This window comes from Cyprinus carpio, chromosome B16 (assembly GCF_018340385.1).
Source record: "Cyprinus carpio isolate SPL01 chromosome B16, ASM1834038v1, whole genome shotgun sequence".
Lineage (NCBI taxonomy): Eukaryota > Metazoa > Chordata > Actinopteri > Cypriniformes > Cyprinidae > Cyprinus > Cyprinus carpio.
The window spans coordinates 12,585,074-12,605,508 of NC_056612.1; the positions used below are offsets into that span (position 1 = coordinate 12,585,074).

At 36.7% G+C, this 20,435-nt stretch overlaps 2 protein-coding genes across 2 annotated transcripts; both read left to right on the forward strand.

Moving 5' to 3' along the window:
• The first annotated feature begins 218 nt into the window (after window positions 1–218).
• On the forward strand, window positions 219–5,351 carry macc1 (MET transcriptional regulator MACC1). Its single transcript, XM_019119069.2, has 5 exons — window positions 219–429; window positions 1,387–1,553; window positions 1,701–3,751; window positions 3,840–4,028; window positions 4,222–5,351. The coding sequence occupies exons 2-5, from the start codon at window positions 1,436–1,438 to the stop codon at window positions 4,423–4,425; spliced, it is 2,562 nt and encodes an 853-aa protein (XP_018974614.2). The 5' UTR covers window positions 219–429; window positions 1,387–1,435; the 3' UTR covers window positions 4,426–5,351.
• A 4,277-nt stretch (window positions 5,352–9,628) lies between these two features.
• On the forward strand, window positions 9,629–11,465 carry tmem196b (transmembrane protein 196b). Its single transcript, XM_019119984.2, has 3 exons — window positions 9,629–10,067; window positions 10,760–10,816; window positions 11,054–11,465. The coding sequence occupies exons 1-3, from the start codon at window positions 9,903–9,905 to the stop codon at window positions 11,327–11,329; spliced, it is 498 nt and encodes a 165-aa protein (XP_018975529.1). The 5' UTR covers window positions 9,629–9,902; the 3' UTR covers window positions 11,330–11,465.
• Window positions 11,466–20,435: the final 8,970 nt, after the last annotated feature.

Sequence of the window (20,435 nt, forward strand, 5' to 3'; positions counted from 1 at the left end):
TACAAAGAATATATATATATATATATATATATATATATATATATATATATATATATATATATATATAATATTGTGATAGAAATTTGAATTGCTGTAATTTATTCCATTTATTATTTTTAAACATAAAAACATTTCTTTCCCCTCTCATGAATTTGCATACCGAAACCACCTTTTCCTTGGAGTTTCAGGTGTTGCAACGCTCACTGCGCAAATAAAAAGGAGGCTTGTGGGTGCTGGAGTCTAACTGAGAACCAGGGAATGACGTTGAATAAAACTGTTTGACTGTTTGGTACTACGTTTCCCAGTGTGCACTTCTCCACTATTCAAGCAGACAGAGGCACACAGAAGTGTAAGGTGTATAGTCGGTGACACTCCCCGACGATTAAAAAGTTCGCACAAGGACTGAGTGGGGAAACTACCATGTTCCAGGTACGTGTTTTAAGTTTAAATAGTTTAAAATAATCTATTTCAGTTATATAGGCTGTTTGTCCAAACTAAGCATGAATATAAAAAGGCGCATTTGACTACATCAAGTCTTTCACGTGTTTTGATTTAAATAGATTGTCTGTGCACGAGTACAGCGTGGAATGTGTGTCCTTATGGCGTTTTAATAGGCTAATCCTTAAATTATTGCATTTATTTATTTAATAGAGAAACTCGCATTAGAATAGAACGCTTATGTTTTTAATATGGGATGACGTTTGCATGCATTACAAAACAAACAGGTGTATTGTGACGTGGCTGATGCAGGGCGTGTTAGCGCGTGTTGATTTGAATAGAGTACTCAGCCCTTCACCACCGAGACAAAGCCTTGTCAAAGACACACTGATATTTAGACAAGACAGACCTGTTTTCATGCATTAATGATAATGAGTCATTGCCGGAGACAGCACAGAGAGGATACTGGACAGTGATTCAGAGACTTAAGACAGAAGAAGTGATTCAAAACAACAAGAGAAGTTTCACTGATTGACTCATTGAGTCTGTTTATCCATAAAGTTTGAGTTATTTGTTTGTAAATGTCTATTGGTGATTGTTTACTGTTTAAATAAACAATAAATCACTCAAATTATTGAGAAGAAAATAAAGCTGAATATTTGTGAAAAGCATAATTTATAAAACATATTTCTCTAGGTCTTTCCAAAAGCATATACTGGTTCAGATAAGCACTCTCCTGAAGAACCTATAACAAACATCAATAAATTAATCTACAATGACCATACAGGCAACTCAAGAACAGTATACAGTAAAAATGATCATGATAGAAAGGGGTACTTACTGAACCCAAGCTGCTGCAGTTAAATCTTTTATTTTTAATAATGTAAATTAGATTTGAACATTAGAACAATATTAAAAAATGTTAATTTGTTCATCCTTTTTCAATAGCTTTGACATTAGAGAAAAGACTGTTGTCATTTCATCTTGGATATTCAAAATGGCAGCTGCCAAAGTAAAGTCAAACAGTCATGCAGGGAATCTGCTTCGGAGTAGATCGGAGGGGACGCTTATAGATATAGACGAGAATGTGACCATCAACAACAACAACCTTCATGGTAAGTATTTGTTAATAATGTGAAGACATTTTTTCTTATTTGCTCCACAAACATACTTTTCAAACTGATCTAGTTTTCCAAAAAAATATATGTATTAGGATTTTGTTTCTTGTCTGTGTTGACATTTGATATCTTCTATTCTCTTAGGGGGCTATGGTTATGAGATTGGAAAAACCTCAGAGTGGCCTGTCCTACCGAAAGAAATTGAAAATCCAAAACAAACTACCAACCCCTTCTGGAATCAGCTGGGCAAGTCAAATCCATTCTTAAATGAAATCGTCCACACCAGCAATTATGACTCTGGTGTGTCGATGCTGAAAGAGGATCCCTTATCTCAGTTTGACAGTATTAACGAGGACTCACTAAGCACATCCTCCGATGAAACAAACTTTGCCCATTTTTTAGCACCCAGACAAAACAATTTAAACCGATCTGGGAGGTGGAGAAGTGCCTCGGATATACTTGACAGCCTTGAGATGAAGGAAGATAAGAGGATGAAGAAACTTAACTCTCAAGAACCCTTCCTGAATCCAGATTTTGAGTGGTTGAAGAATGACAGAGAAGCTTACAAAATGGCTTGGTTGAGTCATAGGCAACTAACCAGGTCCTGTTTGGACCTGAGACTAATGAAACAAAGTCCTGGATGGGCCCAGACTCAGGCCACAGACATTCAAATCTTCTGCAAGATCGACCACAACGGTGGCTCTGTGCAGTTGCCAGAAGCTCATATCACTGCCCATATTCCTCAGGGACATGTCCCCCCAGGTGAGATCCAAGAAATTGGCCTCAAAGTACTACTCGATCCTCCTGCTGGAATAAACAACAACTACACCACAACCCTGAGTCCTCTTTTAGAGGTCAGCCTCAGTAACCAAAATGTTTCGGGGGGCATTTCGCTGGAGATGAGAATGGCTGCCAAAGTAAAAAGTGACCCTACAAGCCACGTCCTGACCTCATTCGTGGGTCTAGCCTCTCAAAGAAAAGAAGGTCCTTATCAGAAGATGAAAGACTGTTACATATACAATGACATGTTACAGATGAAGCTCTTTGATTTAAAATCACGCATGTATGTCATAACTGCTGCCGAGGCCACAGTTTTGGAGCAACCTGCTATGTCAGTGTGGGATTACTTGGATCGCCATATCACGGTGGCCGTCTATGGTCCCAAGCACATACACCCATCGCTCAAAGTGGTGCTGGTCATATCGAGCCATGATAATATTCCACCCAGGCTCCCTTTCTCTGATATCCAGAGGGGTGACAGGAACCTGCCTCCTGTTGTCTTGGAGCTTTGGGGAAAGCATCAGTTCAACCCACATGGTCTTAAAGATCTTCAAATTGCTTCTAGGGTGTTGGATACAAACTTCGAAGTGAAACCAGTGGATCTGAATAAAGAGGTCACGCAGGAGCAGCTTAAAGCAGGAAAAGTGCTTCATCTACCGTTAGATCTGGTCAAGGTGAGTGGAGGTGAAATGTGTCCCTTCAAACTCAACATTCAGGTGAAGGATCCAAACAGTCTCACTTTGGGAGATTTCAACTTCACCTCCCCTGAAGCTACCCCTCTGAGGTCAGAAAAACACAACCACAGGCGAACAGATCGGCAGAGGGAAGTAACTCATTCCACGCCCATACCTGAGGAATCAATCCCAGAGATCCTTACCCAGAAGTTTCGGGACAGACCTGTGGATTTGCATTGGTATGGGATAGCAATGAAATCGATTCTCAGACAACCAAGAGTGGAATATCTTCTGGAATACTTCAAAGGTGATACAATTGCTTTGCTTTCGAAAGAAACCGTTAGATCTGTTGGTCATATGAAGGTAAAGGAATGGTACATTGGCTTTCTTCGAGGAAGAGTTGGCTTGGTGCACTGCAAGAACTTGAAGGTCATAACCAAGGATCAAGTCATCGACTTCACTGGAATTAACCTCACCACATCAGTCCTCTTGGACAATATGACAATTCCTTTTAAAAAACTCACCTACATGTACTCTGGTATTCAGACCCTGGTCACAGAGCATGTCAAGTGCTGGAGAACCTTCGCTGAGGCTCTTGGTTACTCCGAGGTCTCAATTGACACTATCTCCAGGAGACACGCTGACACAGAGGCAGAGAAGGTAGCTTGTGTTCTAGAAAAGCTCAAGGAAGATTGTCATGCAGAGAAGATCAAGAAAAAGTTCCAGCATGAGCTTATCAATGTATGCAACTTTTATTCTGATGTACATTTATGTGTAGAACAAAAATCTGAGGGAAACAAATTTTATTAATGATTGGTATTCCCCACAGGGGCTGTTAAAGATGGATGTTCAAGGTGTAGTAGCCCATCTCATCCAGGATATAGTGATTCTGTCCACAGCAGTCGAGCTGGGAGTGCGATGGCGGGAACTTGCCGAGAGACTCTGGAAGCTCTCCAATGCCCAGATTGCTGCTTATGAGGCACCACACAAAGGGAAAAATGGAGAAGTTAGTGCCCAGGTGAGCTAAAATCAAAAACATACAAGTAAAATAAATCATTAAATACCTTGTTCAATTTACTATCATATTACTCACTTTGACGTTCATCATTGACAGATCGACAGAATAAGCTCTAACCTAAACCTTGTCATGCCCTTTGACATCTAAATATATTTTTACTAGATTTGATTTATTGTTTTACTTCATTCAATAGTCAATGTGGAAGCCTGCATATGACTTCCTGTATTCCTGGAGTAAGCAGTATGGGGATGGCTACAGGGATATGATCCAGGACCTTCACCTGGCCCTGGATAAAATGAAGAGCCCAGTGACCAAGCAGTGGAGACAGATTACTGGAGCTCTCATTACTGTCAACTGTATGGAGGTCCTAAGGGCATCCGCCTTCCTCAGAGATTAGGAGACGACTCCTGGAGCACCTGCACGTCATATTGAGGTGATCCTGCTGAGTTCATACTAATAGCTGTGCCATATTTTTGACGTGATAAATATCGACTTTAGGTGGCATCTACCCTGTTATCTGAAAAGTACTGAATATTTTTTTTACTGTACACCTGTCTGTATATTTTATGTGTTGTATTCATGTGGTATTCACTGTGACATTGAAATTGTGAAAACAGTTGTCTGGTTCTTAAAAGATTCTGAGTTGTTACTAAGTCCCTTATGCAATGTTAAGGCTTTTAAGGGTTGTTGGTGGAAAGAGAAATAGGAGAAGATTTGGTAATTAATTTTGATAGAGATGGAATCTGAAACATTTTCATTATAGATGAACTGCCTCAAGGTTACCTCCTTTCTTTGTTTTACTTAAACAGTTTTGCTTAAACAGTAAGTGTCTAAATAAATACATTTTAATATTTGAAGCTGTATGTAGAATATCTGGTATAAGTGTTACATGCATTTAGGCCCTCTTGGAATGTGACTCATTATTAATCCGTGTCAGTGTATATTGATAATTTCACTATCCAAGGATGTACCATTATACTAGGTTTAACATCTAACGTCATATCTTTGTATGATACTGCAAAACTGTATTTGATATATTTTTATATTTTGTGTATTTCTAGTTGTCATTTTAAATGTACTAACTGCAGTGTTTAAGAGTGAGGGTCCTTGTATAATTGCAAGCCTTTCCTGTGTTAGAAGAGTCTTTAAAATCTGTTTTGTATTGCTGTATTTTTTAATGCTAATACATTTTGAGATTTATTATAATTAAACTTTAATGTTTTGGCATGAAGGAGCTCTATCATAAAGGGCAAAGATGTTAATAATAAAATGTTTTCATGTATTTTAATCTTGAAATTACTTCAGTAAACATTGTTTAAAATATCTTATTTGATTTAATGGGAAATGCACTACATGCAGCATCATTACAACACATGGCACTATATCTACATTGCATTATGAGAAGTGCAGTGATGTGCAACTCAGCCTCAAATATGTCAATTACCAGTGGATTCTCCATTGACCTAGTCTTTTTTACAATACACGATATTCATAAAGCTCATTAGCCTTCAGCTATGCTAGACTATCCAAAGTACGGTTGCTTGGAGATCTCAAGTGCTCTCAGTCACACACAAGCATAGTCTCTTCAAATTCCCAATCTTCCCTAAACGTGCTTGCACATCAAAATGTCCTTCACCCTTTCCTGTGGTGTCTGTTGCTTATTTAACTTGCATGTTTACTTAGGCCTTATCCTGCTAAGAGTTTCATTGTTCAGTGTCACCCTCTTAAAGTTTGGTTAAGCTATATTTGGCCTTTTACCAAGTCATGATTGTGTAGTACTAGTATAAAAGTCCAGGAAAAGGTTAAGAATGTCAAAGGAATTGGTCGCCAATAAGAGTCATTATGAATACCCAATAATAAAGAAACAGTTTGCATGATAGTCTTGACATGTGACTGTCATTTATTACACCTTTTGATTTATCACACCTAGTTTATGACTTCTCTTTAGCTCAGGACTCATTTTATATATAAATAAGTTTCATTCCAAATGATTGAGTCTGCTTTTGGATGATTTTTTCTAGATATATAATAGGCTTATTCCATTTCTGAAGGCATTGACTGTTTACTCTGAATGTTATTTGCACTATGGCAACTGTATAGATCTGTTATTATATAATTTGTTGTTTTTTTAAGTTTAGAAAATGTTTAAAACCTTAATGTGATAAAGAAGCTTTCCCAGACATGACTTGATTTTTAAATCTGAAAGAATTCCAAGAGACACAATCAATGGGTGTTGCTGTGCCTATTTGTAAATGACTGATAATAATACACTACATTAGGTACACCAACATTGTACCAAAAACCTCAGTGACGTTCTGAATTTACCTTTTTACTTTAAGGTTTGGTTGTACACATATGAAATTCGGCAGATCTACTAAAATAGCATGAGGCCCAGTAAAGGCTTGATAAAGCTGGGGATAATAAGAGTGTTTTTCAAAGTGAAAGAAATGAAAAATAGCCAAGCCAATAACTTACTAGAAAGTTTCTGTTCCTTTCCAAACATCATTCACTGCTCTTTGTGTTTTTGGTGAGAAGCCTTAGCCATTGTTTTCATACTGTATGGTGTTACATCATAGCGTCTGGTATGTGAAGAAATGGTACGTTTTACCTCACAAAGAAGCTAAGAAATTCTCAAGGACTGGTTTGTTCCATTCTGCAAGTAGCTCACCCTTGGCATCCATTGCGTAATAGAGCAAAGCCAATTCAGCTTTAAGAATTAAGGTCATTACCTACAGTGAAATGAGGTGGAATAAAAGTCTTTTATGGAGTTTTGGCCAGTTAGGTGTTTGTTATTTAGATTAATAGCTAGGATGAATATGATTTTGTAAGCACAGATGAGTTTAGTGTGTGAATGCCTTTAAGATTAGGTCTCTGTGATTTTGGTTTTAGTTTAGTAAGCTCCATTGAGAGTACAACGGAGCAGCTGTGCATGCAGTGAACAACTACAGGTAAAATGATCTATTTACATAATATCCAAAACAGTATCAAAATATGATAAAAATCAAGATTTTATTGTAGATTTTATTTTCACAACTATCTTGAAAAAACTTGATGTATGAAGAAGCCTAATTTTTGAAAGTGCGATTTCCTGGAATATTCATGTAAATGATTAAGTCTTAAAACTCCATGGGCATTTTCATAATTAATATACAGTTTTCATTTATGCCAAGCTCTAAAATATTCTGTAGGGTGCAAATTATGAGTACAAAGAATTTATATAAATCTTTATCCTATCACAAAAACTAGAAAACTAATGACAGAGCAGAATAAAACAGTGAAACAAAGAATAAATATTTGATTGAAATGAGAGTTTACTCTCCATGCTCCATGAGTATTGTGTGGGCAATATGTCCTGCATGTCCATCCAGTTCAGAACTTGCAGGGCTCCACAGTGCCTGGGACACCCACACGTTAATGAGAAAAACAATGGTAATGACCGGAAAACATACTGGCTTCACACTTCAGAGGCACAAACAGGGAAAACAGCAGGCTTCACACAGCACCGCTTCAACACAGTGACCTCCAGCGCAGTGCAGTCTCTTTTCTAAAATCAGCTAGCAGGTCACAGTAAAGTAAAATCAAAACCTTTTAAAAACAAGGCTTAGAATGCAGTCAAAGAAGCCATTTAAAGGAATAGTTCACCAAAAAATTTTAATTTTGTCATCATTTACTCACCCTCATGTCATTCCAAACCTGTACAAGTTTCTTTCTTATACTGAACACAAAAAATATATTTTATAGAATTTTGAAAAACCAAACAGTTGTCAGTCTCCAATGACTTCCATAGAAATAGAAATTGAAGTCAATGGGGACCATCAACTGTTTGATTACCCAGCATTCTTCAAAATATCTACTTTTATGTTCAACATAAGAAAGAAACTCATACGGGTTTGGAACGACACGAGTGAGAAAATGATGACAAAATTTTCATTTTTGGAGTGAACTATCCCTTTAAGAAGCATAAGGAAGAAAGGGAAAGACATTAAAAATACTGAATGAGAGTATATGGACAGCATTTGTTTTATATTACACAAAAATGGCAACATGAATTGGTTTTATTCTAGTCCATTTTTTTTTTTCATTACTGAATCAACCTCAATATATTAATTTATACAAACAAAACACATTTTGATGGGTTAAATCAGTATAAATATGGAAGTTACCATGTGTTACAGTGTAGAACTACTTTAATAACATCACCAGTTACGTTTTTAGTTTGCTTGTTTGGTCTGAAAAATACAGTGGGGCAATTTAACACTTTTTAATGAAGGTTTGAGGCGGAGAGATCTCTGTATATCTCAGAGAGTGTGTGAGAAGTGCCTGGAGGTAAATCAGCACAGAGCGGTCATACTCGGCAGTATCACAGCCCCTGTTTTCACAAGCACTGAGGCACATCAAACTGAGATTAATGAGATGTGACTGCCTTTGTCGTAGGACCCTTTCACCAGATCACATGCAGAGGGTGACCAAGCAGTGTCACACTCACTGAGGGGATCTGAGCACATCAGTGCGGATAGTAGGCCATGTATCTTGAGTTTATGTAATGATGAAAGATAAAAATAGATCTCTTTCCCCCCACTGAGCTATTTCAGAGTCATGACTGTCATAATGCATTTGTTAAACTACAGTTATATTAAATTTGTCAGATAGAAACAGTGAGGTGTCACCTCCGTCGGATATGTTGCCAATAATGTTTAAATATTTAGACTTAAAGTGAAAGTCCAACCAAAAATGAAAATTCTGTCATCATTTACTCTCATCGTTTAAACTCATGTTGTTCCAAACCTGCAAGACTTTCTTTCTTCTGTGGAACAAAAGATGATATTTTGAAGAATGTTGGTAACTAGTATCTTGGACGTCAGTGGGACCCAAAACTGAAAACTTACCAACATTATTCAAAAAGAAAGAAATGCAGACAGGTTTAAAATTGGTGTCATTTTCATTGTGTTCAGTTCCTGTTTTACCTGCCTGTTATCTAGTTAGTTACCTGCCTGTTATCTTTGTTCTCATTTTCCTGCCACTAGTTTGTTATTATGGTTATTCATTAATTATATCAAACCTGTTTGTATTCTGTTTGTTATCTTGTGTATATAAGTTCCTTTCTTCTACGTCTGCTATTTAAGTGAACACTATTTCATTAATATTCTTCTGTGGATTACCTGCGTTTACTTTGTTTAATAAACCAAGCCATTACTTCTAACCTTCCTAGTCTACCGTCATCCTCTTTGGATCCATAATGTGACAGAAATGACATGAGGATGAAGAAATTATGTTCATTTTGGGGTGGAATATCTCTTTAATTCACATCCCCCACCCCCCAACCCCCCCAAAAAAACACACCATTTATTTGGACCCCACTAACCTGAACCACACGTTCAAAAGAAAGTTCAAGTCATAACCTGAACCATACGTTTTACAGAAGAAGAAAGAAAGTCATTCAGGTTTGAAATGACACGAGGCTGCGTAAATGATAACAGAATTTTCATTTTTGACTGAACTATCCCTCATTCAGGGACCTAGACCATTAGAAGGCTGCATAAGTTTATGGTTTGTGTGTTAAAGGTCAGGTAGTCATGTGACCTGTGTGACCATATCACAAACTGTCCAGCTGCATATAATCAGAGAAACATGCATTTATATTCAATAAAGGACAAGAGCTGCACAGAGATTTAATTTTGATTTTGCTTGTTTTAGGTAACGTGTTATAATTCTTGCAAAACTGAAATCACAGTTTAAACTTTAAACTAAACACTTCATTTTTTCTTAAAGCTGGAATGTGTAACGGAAGATCTGCATAGCTGGCTGGCGAGGTGAGAGAGGGATTTTCTGCCTTTGACTCTTTCTCACAGTGCGAGGAATGATGCCTGGAGGAGCATGTGCACCAAGCGAGTGCTTGTTTGGAGTTTGCTGGTCCTCTCTGTCTTTCATATGGGACTCGGGGTGTCCTGCATCTCTCTGGGTGTGCTGGGGATCACACAACCCTGCAGGCTACAGAAAAGCCAAACCTCCTTCTCCACACCGATATGGAGCGGCGTGTGTGTAAGTAAAAGACCTTAATGTGTCTTCTGCACGAGACTAATATACTATATTAATATATTTATCAGCAAAAATGTATAATGAAAATCTTATATATATAAAATGCAGATAAAATGGTGAATTTTTACCTGAATAAATCTGCTGATTTTTACTCTGCTTATCAAATCAAGTAATTTTAACCCAATTTTTCTCTTAAACCTGACGAGATTTAATGCAGTAATGCAAGTAAACCTTTTACTTGCACATTATTATATTAATTATATTATATTATATTACATACAGGTTTGCAGAATGGATGGATGAATATTATATTTTTCTGTCAATTTAAAAAAAAAAAAATTTATTCAATTGTAAATCAGTCATTCAAGTATAATCATTCACATGACCTACAGTATGTCTTAAAGAACATAATATTATATTATATTATATTATATTATATTATATTATATTATATTATATTATATTATATTATATTATATTATATTATATTATATTATATTATATTTGTATGATTTTAAAGTATTACATTTAAAAAAAAAAACAGTTTACATACTGTTATTATACTTCTTTTTAAGCTTAGAGTCAATCATTGTGATTTCTAACATCACAATTTCCAGTGTGAAACTAAAATATGATATCCAAAATGTGTCATTTGAAATTGTTCTAGAATTAGTAACACATCTCTTGTTTTTCAGTTTCTTGTCTGTGGACTATGTGGGATACTGTGTGCAAAGAAACGAACTGGAGTGACTGTAAGAGTATAGAGACGCAAGGCGCAACATTATAAATATTTCTTATCTAATCTATACACACATTCACAGAGATAACATCCATTGTAAGCCACTGACACCAATTTGTAAACATTGTCTGTAATCCCTGCTTTATCACTCTTGTGATACTAACATGCAATAAGAACCTGTTTCATATAGTTAGTAATGCTGCATAATTACTGTTATCTCATACCCGTTTTGTCCTGCCTCTCATTACAGATGATCCTGTTTTCAGCTTGTTGTGTTTGTGGACTTATTGGGGGAATTCTCAATGTCCAGTTTGTGCATGCAATGGTGAAACGAACAAACAGCCTGTACTATCTGCACCTGGCCTTCCTCTGCCTGGACAGCCTGGGCATCTTGGGCTGCACCCTCTCCACCTGGCTCACCTGCAGACTTGCCAGCTGTGAACAGAAAAGACTGTTTCTGGAAAGGGATCTGTCGCTGCATCATTCTGTGGAGATGGGCGAGAAGGTGAAGGCGATGTGTGGATAATCTGTGAGATCTATTTTACTGTTATTTAAAATGTAAAAGTATATATTTGGTTGAATTGCTTAGTTTGAGTTAAAGGGATACTCCACCCCAAAATGAAAATTTTGCCATGAATCACTTACCCCCATGTTTGTTCCAAACCCGTAAAGGCTTCGTTCGTCTTCGGAACACAATTTAAGATATTTTGGATGAAAACCGTGAGGCCTGTGACTGTCCCATAGACTGCCAAGTAAATAACAGTGTCAAGGTACATAAAAGGTATGAAAGTCGTCATCAGAATACTGCAATCTAGGTTATATGAAGCTTACACTTTTTGTAAGCAAAGAAAACAACTTTATTCAACAATTCCTTTGTCAGCAGTCTCCTCTGTGTCTCTCCATATCACCGTATGCTACGTATGCTCTTCTGTATCAGCCGTGCCACAAGGATGCGCTGTTTTCTTTCAAATCAAAGCTAAATACACATAGAAACAGCGCATCCTTGTGGAGATGAAGTATTCTGACTATGACTTTCATACCTTTTCTGGACCTTGACACTGTTATTTACTTGGCAGTCTATGGGACAATCTCAAGCCTCCTGGTTTTCATCCAAAATATCTTAAATTGTGTTCCAAAGACGAACGAAGCTTTTACGGGTTTGGAACAACATGGGGGTAAGTCATTAATGACAAAATTTTCATTTTGGGGTGGAGTATCCCTTTAAGTTATGATAATTTGTCTCTTGTGAGATAGCAGGTATTCTGTTTAATGTCAAAGTTGTTCTTGTTAAAGTTCTATAAAAATCAATCCTGGAGTATGACCATTCTAAAGGATTTGTTTTGTGCCATAATTTATATCTTTGTTTATTCTACTTTATTCCTGGTTTGCTGATCAATTACAACATTTCAACTGTCAGTGACTGAAGAGTCAGCTGTGTCAGTTTGCAGTATGAAGAATGCAATAAATGTTAAACCCTCAAAAGGTTAAAAGGTCAATATGATCAGTATGTGCTAACCCTGTAGGGGCTAACATATAAAATAATATTCAGAAAATCTTTGTTTTTGTTTTTTAATGGTACAGTTTATTCAATGTTTAGAAGAAATGTTTTTCACAAAATCAGATGTTTTGTGTAGAGTATTATATTTAATACACTTCGGCTTGTATGGAGAAAAGACACCTCAGTTTTATTCATAGGCTCAAACTGAGTAAAAATGTGCATTTGGTGCAGCTGCTGAAACTTATATGTCCAAAATATGATTAAATTCTGAAGCTTGTAACGTAAAACAATGAGACCTTTATTACCATATACCATAAATATCAGCTGTCACTCTATATTTGTCAATGATATGTCTTGAAAGATGATATTTAAATGCTTAGCTTTATTATTAAATCTCTGTAGTTTTTATTTTGGGGTGCGGGTGAAACACATAATGCAATGCAATACAATGATGACTGAGATATGTACAAAGAAATATTCATCAAAAGCCTTGTGTATCATATTTGATTTGATACATTTTAACAGAGGAAAAGGCAAACCAAGTCCAGATGAAATGTTACAAACAATTTAAAAGTTATTTTTACATTTACTTTATAAAAATCAGAAAGCATTTCAAAGCAGAAAGACATGTATTACTTGCTAAAAAAGCATCAATCTGAGGGCAGAAGGCATGTCTTGTGTGCAGCAGGTTATTAAGCAGTTTTGATCATGTTGATAATTTAGAGGCCTTAATGTGTGTATCAAATATGATATGGTAAGCTTTATAGAGAGGAACAGCAAAGGCATACTTTTTATCTCAATGTGTTACTCTCTGTGTATGTGTGAGCGAGAGCTAGAGAGAGGAAATGATTACACTGACTGTTGTCTCTGGCCTGTCAGGAAGTTCAAGTGAAGCATGCCACGCACAACAGGGGCACGTACACCTGGTACTGATTGACTACTAAATGCCAAAAAGCTAAAATATTGCAGTCACAGAAGGAAACCCCCAAGCTGTTACTTAATAACCAAGGACAAACATACCGGTGAATGGCCCTGATGGCTGCTATTCGGAGTTTACAATACAACAGGGACATCTGCTGGAGAAATGCGTCAGGAGCTATCAATGCCTCACAGTAGAAATCAATCAGGGATTCCCTGCAATGCAGTCAATGGCAGTCGAGTCGTTAAAGGAATTTCGGCTTTTAAAGAACTTTTAAAATTGATGCTGAATTGTTTAAAAGTAGGCTAAAGTAAATTCGTTGTTATTCGCGTCCGTCGTACACAACACAAATTTGCGCCAGTAGCCGTTAGCTAACTTCAGTTATCTAAAAGATGTTCAAACAAAACGAAAGGTTCCGTTATCTGTATGTAATGTGTACATCTGCAATGAAGTTTCATATAATTACAGTACTTGTCGTGCTTTATCGATACCACCCTAAACTAATCGTAATGAAAAGATGTGGCGAACGCGACTTATAATCGAACTTGTGTGCTTTTACTTTTTGTTTTGACCACTTTTCCTTCAAGAAATTGACTTTTAATAATGTTTCTGCTTCAGTTTTATATGATGGACTCATGCTAGATAAAACTTTTGTTTTTTGTTTTTTTGTTTTTCTGCACACCTGCATTCTAATACTAGAAGAGAAGGTGTCTCAAACTTACTGATATGCTAATTAATGAGAAGAAGCACATCATTCATTAATTTCAGGCATGAGAAGCGATCACTTCTGGATTTATCAATCCATAAATCCCTCCTTGTTTTAAAAATGAGCCTATTTGACAGGTGAAATGTCTGCTGCGTCTGTGAGGATCCTAGAGGGCGCTGTTCGCAGCCACTATAACTCAAGCCCTGCTCTGCTGCCCCTTTACTCCCTTCTTCCACTTTGTGTCTCTGAAGCTGACAGCCCATGAACCATTCACAAATCATGGTCATGAACAGAAGCATTCCTTTGTCCTCTGGGTATATAGGGCTTCATTTGGTTCATTCCCATGATATATGCTGAGGGCAAGAAGTCGTTTAACACACAATTTATTAGTTTCCAGATTTATAACCCATGTAAAAAAAAATTGGTCCATGGACACCTCCCCCTTTACTCTTCAAATACCCTTTAATAATATTTTAACTAATGATGTGAAAAGGGAAGAAACACAATAAGAGTAACAATACAAAGTACAATAAGAAAACAAATGCAATGCGTGCCTTTTCTTGGTACTTTGATCATCCATAGGCATAAGCATATCCATAATGTCTATATCGTAGCTTTTATGTTTAATGCTCTTTTATACATAAAGGGTTTCATTTTGCTGATCAGAACAATTAAAAATACAGAGCACAACAGTGATCACCCATATTTTTAGTGACCTTGGTCATTGAAAGTATTTTTTCCATTACTCTTCTTGCTATGCATTTAAAAAAAAAAAAAAAAAAAGTTTTAAAAGACAAAAAAAATTTGATCGATGCATTGTATTTGAATGACTCAGGATGACATTTTGGTGGATGGTACAGGATAACATTTTGATGTATTATGAGTATAAAAATAATATAATAAAGTAAAATAAAGTAGAATAAAAAAGTAAGAAAATAAAATAGTGTAATATATCTAAAGCTATATATAATTTTAATACATTACATATTATATATAAAATATATAATTACATTTATGTAACAGAAATTAATAGACATACATTATATTGCTTGATGTTATATAAAGCAGTCTCACTGACTCGCGACTTCTAGAATAGGATACATCTTCACTTTCATGCCATTATTCATGGTATGACTTTCTTGAAAGGTTTGTACATTATCATTAAAAAGCTATTTCTCTATAGAGAAAACGAATGGGATTTTCGGACTATTGCACTCCGTTGCCTGCATCTCACTAACCTTCTAAAGCATCCCCCATTTTATCTTAGATAAACATAAACGCCCTGTTCAGATGGAAAATGTTTTATGGATAGTTATCGGAGGACAACTTGCTCAATCAGCTGGAACAATGTTTCTTTAAATCGGACAGTTTGTTTCTCTTGCTGGTCGTTTTCCACATTCGCTCGTCTGGATGAGCGGCGACCTTGTTCCACTGACTCATACAAGCAAAGATTTTGTGACTCACTGTTGGCGGTGTCTGAGGGATGAGCTGTGTAAATCATCTCTGCTCTCCTCCCCTCCCAGAGCCACTGAGAACTTGGGGTAACCTGCACCAGTGGGATGTTCTCTCCATAACTGTCTCTCTGAGCATTTAACCACACTGCAATCACAATATGAGTGAGTATTTGGAGGAAGCTAGTGGAGACAGGAAGTAGTCCTCTGTATCGTTTGCTGGCTCATCACTCTGGCAGAGGATGCTTGGAAATTTAAATGTGGTTGTGTGGTTAATTTCAGAGGTGCCGCTGAGTTGATTTTGAGTGCAGAAAGTTCTACTGACTGAAGTTCAAAAATAACTGTTGCCCTTGGCTAAGACACTCTATAGAGTTAAACTGATACATTACTGTATATTTAAGGCATAGTGCAGCTTTTGACCACTCAAAACAGATGGCTCTACCAGGTAGCGGCGTGTGTGGTGAGTGTTTTAGATGGAGAAGATGAAGGGAATTCTCTTGTGCCGGGTCACATTGACGTTGTAGCAGCTGATGTCTGCCAACCCCGCCTTTAATGGAGAACACAGACACGGAGAAGTGCACTGAAGGATGTGGTCAGAGGGAGACGAGGCTTACCAAATTTATTAATGACTCATTAATTGTCTGTATGTTAGAGGTGAATTCCCAAAGTACACCCTTTGGTACACCCCATCTGATCCTGGATCAGAGTGGAAATTTGATGAAGAGTTATTTATTTTTACTGATTAAAGGGATACTCCACCTCAAAATGAAAATTCTGTCATTAATGACTTACCCCCATGTCATTCCAAACACGTAAAAGCTTCGTTCGTCTTCGGAACACAATTTAAGATATTTTGGATGAAAACCGGGAGGCTTGTGACTGTCCCATAGACTGCCAAGTAAATAACAGTGTCAAGGTCCAGAAAAGTATTAAAGACAATATCAGAATAGTTCACTGCCATCAGTGGTTCAACCATAATGTTATGAAGCAACGGGAACACTTTTTGTAAGCGAAGAAAACAAAAATAACGACTTTATTCAACAATTCCTTTGTCAACAGTCTCCTCTGTGTCTCTCCATATCACCGTATGCTGCGTACGTATGCTCTTCTGAATCATCCGCGCCACAAGGATGTGCTGTTTCTATGTGTATTTAGCTTTGATTTGAAAGAAAACTGCACATCCTTGTGGCACGGCTATTAAGACCATTTTAAGAATATGTCTTTAAAATAATTTTAAGTTACCAAAAATACTAAAAAATAAGTACCAAAGATTTTAAAATTTTTAAAAAAACTTTCAAATACTTGTAATCAGACTACAGTTACTTTTTTATTGATTACATGATTACATATTATTTACACAATAGCAATAGATTATTCATAATTTATTTTTTTCTCCCTAATTCCTTTCTGAAATAGCCTACTGATTATATACATTCATAAAGTCTTCTAGTTTTGTGTATATTCATACAAAGAATAGGTGGCTAAACAGCATTTGACCACTGGATTTACAAAAATGACTTAACATTTAAGAAGTATTTCAACACTTAATGAACTCCTGATGAACACATTCATTTTTATTTGAATTATCATTCAGTGAGTTGTTTAATCGTGTGTTACTATGTCTTTGGAAAGCTTTAGTCTTTCAAACACATGCACAAATTCACATTAAATTCACATTATGTTAATGGTCACATGACATACAGGTAAACGTAAAACATTTAATCTTTTTAGTGTTTATTTTTCTGATTCTTATTCTGATTTTGGTTTCGTTTTTCAATTAATTATTAACTTTTCATTAAACTCACGAAACCGCTGCGGTTCTTTTATAAACCCCATTTTTTAAACTTGATGGAATGTTAAATGCACTTCATGTTATTCACGACATATGTAACATATTTTCTTACTTTTTGTATTTTTATATCAATATGCTACATAAATATGGTTGTCCTACTTAAAGGGTTAGTTCACCCAAATATTAAAATTATGTCATTAATGACTCTCATGTCGTTCCAAACCCGTGAGACCTCCGTTCATCTTCGGAACACAGTATAAGATATTTTAGATTTAGTCCGAGAGCTTTCTGTCCCTCCATTGAGAATGTATGTACGGTATACTGTCCACGTCCAGAAAGATAATAAAAACATCTTCAAAGTAGTCCATGTGACATCAGAGGGTCCGTTAGAATTTTTTGAAGCATCGAAAATACATTTTGGGTCCAAAAATAGCAAAAACTACGACTTTATTCAGCGTTTTCTTCTCTTCCGTGTCTGTTATGAGCGCGTTCACAGCACTGCAGTTTAGTGATATCCGGTTCGCGAACGAATCACTCGATGTAACCAGATCTTCTTGAACCAGTTCACCAAATCGAACTGAATCGTTTGAAACGGTTCGCGTCTCCAATAAGCATTAATCCACAAATGACTTTTACACACAAATTCATTTACTCAAACAGTACACTGACTGAACTGCTGTGAAGAGAGAACTGAAGATGAACACCTAGCCGAGCCAGATAACGAACGAAAGATTGACTCGCTCTCGAGTCAAGAACCGTTTCTGTCGGACGCGTGCGATTCGAGAACCGAGGAGCTGATGAAACTGCGCATGCGTGATTCAGCGTGAAGCAGACTGACACACAGCGCGTCTGAACCGACCTGGTTCTTTTGGTGATTGATTCTGAACTGATTCTGTGCTAATGTTATGAGCGCGGGTAAACCGAAGGCTTGAATCAAGTGCAATCATCGCCAATGAAGTCATTACGTCGAGCTCAAAAGAACTGGTGAACCGTTTTCTTCAACCGGTTTATTGAATCGAACTGTCTGAAAGAACCGGTTCGCGGAAAAGAACCGAACTTCCCATCACTACCGGTGATCCGAAAACCGATGCAACCGGTTCTTGACTCGAGAACGAGTCAATGCTTCGTTCGTTATCTGGCTCGGCTCGGTTCAGTTCTCTCTTCACAGCAGTTCAGTCAGTGTACTGTTTGAGTAAATGAATTACTCCGGGATATTGGTTTATTTGAACTCAGAGGGAGTGTCAGCCACATTAAAAAAGTTAACAGCTTAAGTCATTTGTGGATTAATGCTTATTGTAGACGTGAACCGTTTCAAACGATTCAGTTCGATTTGGTGAACTGGTTCAAGAAGATCCGGTTACATCGACGTGGACAGTATACCGTACATACATTTTCAATGGAGGGACAGAAAGCTCTCGGACTAAATCTAAAATATCTTATACTGTGTTCCGAAGATGAACGGAGGTCTTACGGGTTTGGAACGACATGAGGGTGAGTCATTAATGACATAATTTTCATTTTTGGGTGAACTAACCCTTTAAATCAATTTTATTAACAAGTTTGGTCAAAAGTTATCTAAAAGTAATTAAAAAGTAGTCTGATTACCTAAAATGTGTAATGTTATGGATTACATTACTAACTACAATTTTTGTCATGTAATTTGGAATCAGTAATGGATTACAATTTGTAAGTTATCTACCTAGCTCTGATTAATTAACTATTCCTTGAAGTACAAACAATGTGGGCTTGTGTCTGTCTATGTATATGTGTGTGTGTGTTAAAGCAGGTATTTGTATGTGCACCTGCAGTTCACGCCTATAACAGCCATCTGCTGGACATTAGAGAGGTGACGGCGGGTCGCTGTTTGTCTGTTCAGGATACAACTGACTCTCAGCACAGTACACCAGGGGCTTGTGTTTAATGGTGAACTATGGGAGAGGCTGAATGACTCACTTAGACAACAATAAATTAGCCTGAATCATACATACACAGTTATCAAAGAATGAAAATATTTACAACTTGTAGTATCTCCAAGTGACACGTTTTTTTTCTTGTTTATTTTTTCTGGCAAAGGCATCACCAAATCCACTGGTAACTGAAAAGAATGGTTACAATTCTCACTATTCGTTGTTTATTAGCATGTCCATTATTAACATATTGGCTGTTTATTAGTGCTTATAAAGCACATATTCTGCATGACCATAGTCTACATCCCTAATCCTACTAATACCTAAACTTAACAACTACCTTACTGTTCATAAGCAACAAATTAGGATTTTATTGAGGTAAAAGTCAAAGTAAATGGTTTGAGAATTGGACCTTAAAATAAAGTGTGACCAAAAGGTTTTATGAAAAAAGAAAAAAAAAATGTTGCAAAACTATCAAATCACATCTTATGTTCAGTTGAAATAAATATGTGGAACTTCAAATTAACATTTTAAAGTAAACAACTAATCTCAGGTGTTTTCATAGTTTACAAACACTTTGCATTTTTCAATGCTACGAGTTGCAACATTAGTTGCTGCAAGATTGATCTTTTTTTAAAAACTTTATTTTCTGAAATACTTGCAAAACTAAAATATCTAGTTCAATATATGTTGGCAATTACACATAAAACACCATAATTAAACACATAAGAGCATATGCACACTAAACACAATCACAACTTACCAACTGTAATGTCAGTCCTCACAAGTCCCTTCTCCTTTGAAAAAAACAACAACAACCGTGTACATATATAGATGCCACTTACTTTTAATTAGTAAAATTAATTAATCAATTAATTAAAAGAGAAGATTGTTTTGTAATTTTTGTAAATTTGCTTAAGGCCAAGTGATTTCACATTTAAGTTACTTTGACAAATCTATAGACTTGAGCTTGATGATTCTCCTTCCCTTGTTTAAAGTATACATATCACCGTGTACCAACGCTCTTCTACAGTGGCTGTAGTAGCATTTCAATTCTCTCCCTTTTTATTGAGCCCCATCTCAGCGGAACCCTACATATCTCAGGAGAAAGTGTCTGTAAGTTCAAAGTGGCGTTTCCAGGAACCGTGGCCTGGAGATCACTCAGGAGGGGTGTAGCTTTCAGTGTCCTGCAGAGAAGGGCTGAAGGGTGGCGGAGTTCTCACTGCTCACTTTGCACCTCTTTCCTTTTGGACTTTCTCTCTCACACTGCCTGTTCCTCTCGCTCACTGTCTGTATCTCTCAAGCTGTTCGTCTCACTCTCACGCTCTGCCTTCCATGATCTATTTGACTCTGTTTGCC

Coding starts and splice junctions, on each gene's coding strand:
- macc1 (XM_019119069.2), top strand. CDS start 1,436: ATGGCAGCTGCCAAAGTAAAGTCAAACAGTCATGCAGGGAATCTGCTT. Junction 3,752..3,839: donor TCCAGCATGAGCTTATCAAT/GTATGCAACTTT, acceptor TATTCCCCACAG/GGGCTGTTAAAGATGGATGT. Junction 4,029..4,221: donor ATGGAGAAGTTAGTGCCCAG/GTGAGCTAAAAT, acceptor TTCATTCAATAG/TCAATGTGGAAGCCTGCATA.
- tmem196b (XM_019119984.2), top strand. CDS start 9,903: ATGTGCACCAAGCGAGTGCTTGTTTGGAGTTTGCTGGTCCTCTCTGTC. Junction 10,068..10,759: donor CGATATGGAGCGGCGTGTGT/GTAAGTAAAAGA, acceptor CTTGTTTTTCAG/TTTCTTGTCTGTGGACTATG. Junction 10,817..11,053: donor AGAAACGAACTGGAGTGACT/GTAAGAGTATAG, acceptor CTCTCATTACAG/ATGATCCTGTTTTCAGCTTG.